At 52.2% G+C, this 3,915-nt stretch overlaps 1 protein-coding gene across 1 annotated transcript; it reads right to left on the reverse strand.

Moving 5' to 3' along the window:
* Window positions 1-287: 287 nt before the first annotated feature.
* On the reverse strand, window positions 288-3,709 carry LOC123138237 (aquaporin NIP2-1). Its single transcript, XM_044558167.1, has 5 exons — window positions 3,451-3,709; window positions 3,122-3,346; window positions 1,461-1,655; window positions 1,299-1,360; window positions 288-892 (listed from the first exon to the last, which is right to left on the reverse strand). Exons 1-5 carry the CDS (start codon window positions 3,598-3,600, stop codon window positions 637-639), a joined length of 888 nt encoding a protein of 295 aa, XP_044414102.1. The 5' UTR covers window positions 3,601-3,709; the 3' UTR covers window positions 288-636.
* Between the last annotated feature and the right edge of the window lie 206 nt (window positions 3,710-3,915).

The raw sequence follows: 3,915 nt of genomic DNA on the forward strand, positions 1-3,915 counted from the left end.
GAGAAGGTTCCGTTTTTCTGAAGAGAGGGAAGATACGTAGAGTAGTCTGGCAGCTATTCGGGGTCAGCTTTGGGGGTTGGTGCGGATGGTTATTGTTGTAGTTTGTCGATCAATGTTTTGATCACTTTGAAGTTTTTTTTCTTCCACCTCCTTACCGATAGTTTTTTTTTCCTTTCAAAAATTAACATGTATAGTAGTCTGAAGATGAATCACAATCATACTTCATGGTTCAGATTGGAAATTAATCGTGCAGCTCCTCCAAAGTTTGCTCAAAGGGAAGAGAAGTGGGAACGTCAACACATGTTCTTTCGAGAAGCAAAGCCACGGGAGTTTTATGTACTGCAATTGCAGGAGAGATACACTTTGGCACGCGTGCGACTGCAGAGTGCGGACTGATACGCCCCCAAAATCAGGACCCCAAGCTCAGTCGCTTGCACACATGAACAGAGCGAGGGAGCAAATCTACTGCGACATGCGCGGGCGAACAAACATACACATGCGCGCACGCGCGTACTCCCCTGCATGCATCGACCAACCAACCACTGAGTTACAAGTGACACACGCCCGCACACACATAACAACTACCAAGGACACACACTGGGAGTGGGAGATCCATCCGGTCCGGCGGCGGCAGGATCAGACGGGGATGTGGTCGAGCTCGTCGTCGTCGGCGGCCACGGACTGGCTCTGCAGCCGCCGGAGCTTGAAGGAGGAGAGCTTCTGGGGCCCGTCCTTGGGCGGCTCCTCGAAGCGGATGTAGGTGTAGGTCCAGGCCCCGGAGAGCGTGCCGAGGACGGGGCCCAGGAAGTAGAGCCAGAGGCCGGGGTAGCGGTTGCTGGCCAGCGCCGGGCCCAGCGTCCTCGCCGGGTTCATCGATCCACCTGACACCGCCCTGCACTCGATCGGTCGCCGTCGCGTCTCAGTTTTATTCCATCATTAATCCTGTTTAATTATTGCATACTACTAATATATATATTCATCGTCTGACGCGGCCACTATCAATCATGTCATTGTACTTAGCATGACCCATTGTTCCTTGCTAGCTTAGGCCATGGAGGATACGGTCAAGGTTACCAAGATTAAGAATGTTATCAGCGACTCCTGTTTGGCTCTTCCCTTGGCTGCCAAGAGCCAGGTGGTGATTAACTGGACCTAATTAAGAAATTTCTCGTTTTCGGCGTGAGTGACAACGAATAGATATACTGCGTAGTCCAAGAAGTGATTTCTTAATTACTACTAGCCGGCAAGGGGAGGTGTTAATTGATTAATCTCTAATTGACGTAGTATTATATATTTACCCTGCGAAGATGGAGGTAATGCAAACGGAGGAACCGACAGCCAACCCAGCCAACTCACCCACCTGCATGAACGAACACGGGAAAAACCAATGTCAGAACCAATGATTTTACAGAGATCGACAAATGGCAATCATCATCCAAGACAGCGGCCGGACGACTTACCGCTCTAGTGTCCGTGGCGACGGCGAGGGTGACGAACATCATGTTGAAGGTGACGACGACCTCGATGACCAGCGCGTGCCAGTGCGGCCCGACCGGCTCGGTGGTGCCGATCACGGTGATGGGGTGGAGCACCGCCTTGAGCACGAAGGACGCGCAGATCGCGCCCGTGAACTGCGCCGCCCAGTAGAACGGGACCTGCACAAGCACAAGCACAATCACCCATCAGACCAGATGCGCATCGAATCGGTTCGTGAATATGTGCAGCTAGCTAGCCAGCCAGTACTACTATTATGTAGCGTAGCATGCAACTGGGCGGCTGGCCGGAATAGGGTGCCGATCGAAAGGCCGCGCTGCATGCGATCTCCGGCAGATCCGGACCTCGAATATATGGCACATGCCCCAAATCTCACAGCACCTGCGCCACGCGTGTCCTCGACGACGAACCTGCGAGCCCCACACAGACATGGCCTGCCTCGGTGCCTCACGCACTCCGCGGCCGGTACGTACGTAGGCAGCAGGAGAGCTCCTGTGGCCACGACACATGTAAAGGCCGGCACGCGGTCGTCTTCCAGGTCGAGCCGGAAGGCAATTTCGCACGGTGAAAATGCCAATTAAAAGCGGTGTCAGTGTTAAACCGGTCGGTTGGTGTGGCACAGTACCAGCGTTAGTGCTGGCTAGTGCCCCCGGCCGTGTAGTATCTCCTGTGATCGATGCATACGCTTTGCCGCCACTAACTGAACTATCGCCGCGGTAAGAAAAAGAAAGCTTTTCATCCATTTTCCGACTAGAAAAGAATAGCTTGCTTTTCATATATCTGATGCGACCGAGCTTTAGTTTGGTGCCTCGATCGATCACACCTCTCACGTACTGCCTGCCTAACAGTACTATTTTTGTGCTACATGCAAAGTAATTTCTTCCAACAAACTCCAACTAGACAAATCGACAGGGAAAGGGACGTGCGAGGAGAAGCAGCTAAGCTACTCCAAGTGGCTACTAGTTGTACTGGGCTTCTGGGCATCGTTTTGGTGTATAAATACCATCATGAAAGGTACTACCCGATTGGTTGGTTGGGACAACAAGTTACGCGAGCATATACCCTAACCCCGTTGCTTTTGACTCTGCTTATAGCTTATAGCTAAGTCCAACAAGCTAGACGCTATGTCGACTCAATAATTCGCCGACTACGCTTAAAGAAGCGATTGAATTTGGCAGTATCACGTCCATGACAACACCCTGAAAAGTACGTGTGAGTTAACTGAGTTTTTAGCCATGACTAAACAAATCAGCATGTGATCATCCCATTTTTCTAGCCTGAAAACTGTTTTTCAAATACTGAAGCAACTGTGGTAATCTATTAAGGCGCTCAACATTTCTTTAACCGGAGGCGGTCCTGAGCATTGTACGCAACCGTAACAAAGCAATCCATGGGTTGTCTTGTGCGACTTGTGTCATCCAATCGAGATGCTCGATCGATGAGTGGGGTGTTTGCCAAGATCTTCGTTGAAAATAACAGATTAAGAGAAAGCGAGAGGATTATCGTGATTACTAGTAGTGGGATGACTTTTGTGGCTGAATGATCTAGGTGTTTAGCAGCTAGTGCATATGCAGCGTCACTGCTCGATTGCCCAGAGTTGTGTACTGTTGCGTAACGTATGTAGTACCTGAATCCAGGGGAAATGGCGGAAGATGGCGAAGGCGAGGGTGACGGCGGGGTTCATGTGCGCGCCAGAGATGTGGCCGACGGCATAGATCATCACGACGACGATGAGCCCGCCGGCGACCGACTGGCCGAGCTGCGATATGCGCGTCACGTCGTGGGCGCTGATCGCCGCCGCCCCGCACGTCACGAACACCAGCAGGAACGTCGACACCACCTCCGACACCACCTGCAGATCGACATAACAGTTCGCGTCATTCATGCAGTGACCCAAGTGATCGATCACGCGGCCGGCGCAGTTGTATGACCGACGGATCGGTCGATCTGGCTCACCTTCTTGAGGAGGTGAGGAGGGAAGTAGTCGGCGATGGACCGCTCGGTGTAGTACACCATGCTGGGCGTGGTGGAGTTCTGCACCGTGCCGATGTCGTGGATCTCGCTGGAGAAGGTCGCCCTGGAGTTCGACCTCGAGTTGGTGGCCATTTTCCAAGACGAACTATCAGAGCTATCCCAGCACCTGAGACTGAGCTCCTGCTTTGTAGGTGGAGAGGAAGAAGCTTACATGAACTAGCTTAGCTCGCTTGCTCTTTGGGGAGATGAGAGCGGGGTATTTATAGGGCTGGAGAGGAAAGCCTGGAGCGGGCGCGAGGTGGCAGGATACTAGCAGTCCACACTCACCTTTTAATTAGGCCTGGGTGTCGGATAGGCACTGGGCTTTGTGCTGCTTAGCACCGATCAATCTCCCGCCCTCCGTGTTTTTTCCATTAGTTTTCTGGTTTTTAAATCTGCTCGAACACG

This window comes from Triticum aestivum, chromosome 6B (genome assembly GCF_018294505.1).
Source record: "Triticum aestivum cultivar Chinese Spring chromosome 6B, IWGSC CS RefSeq v2.1, whole genome shotgun sequence".
NCBI classification, from domain to species: Eukaryota; Viridiplantae; Streptophyta; class Magnoliopsida; order Poales; family Poaceae; genus Triticum; species Triticum aestivum.

Bases quoted from the DNA above. Each gene is read 5' to 3' on its own strand.
- LOC123138237 (XM_044558167.1), bottom strand. From the start codon at position 3,600: ATGGCCACCAACTCGAGGTCGAACTCCAGGGCGACCTTCTCCAGCGAG. The intron at 3,347-3,450 runs GTGAGCCAGATC...GTCGATCTGCAG, and splicing joins CTCCTCACCTCCTCAAGAAG to GTGGTGTCGGAGGTGGTGTC. The intron at 893-1,298 runs GTAAATATATAA...GATCGAGTGCAG, and splicing joins ATTACCTCCATCTTCGCAGG to GGCGGTGTCAGGTGGATCGA.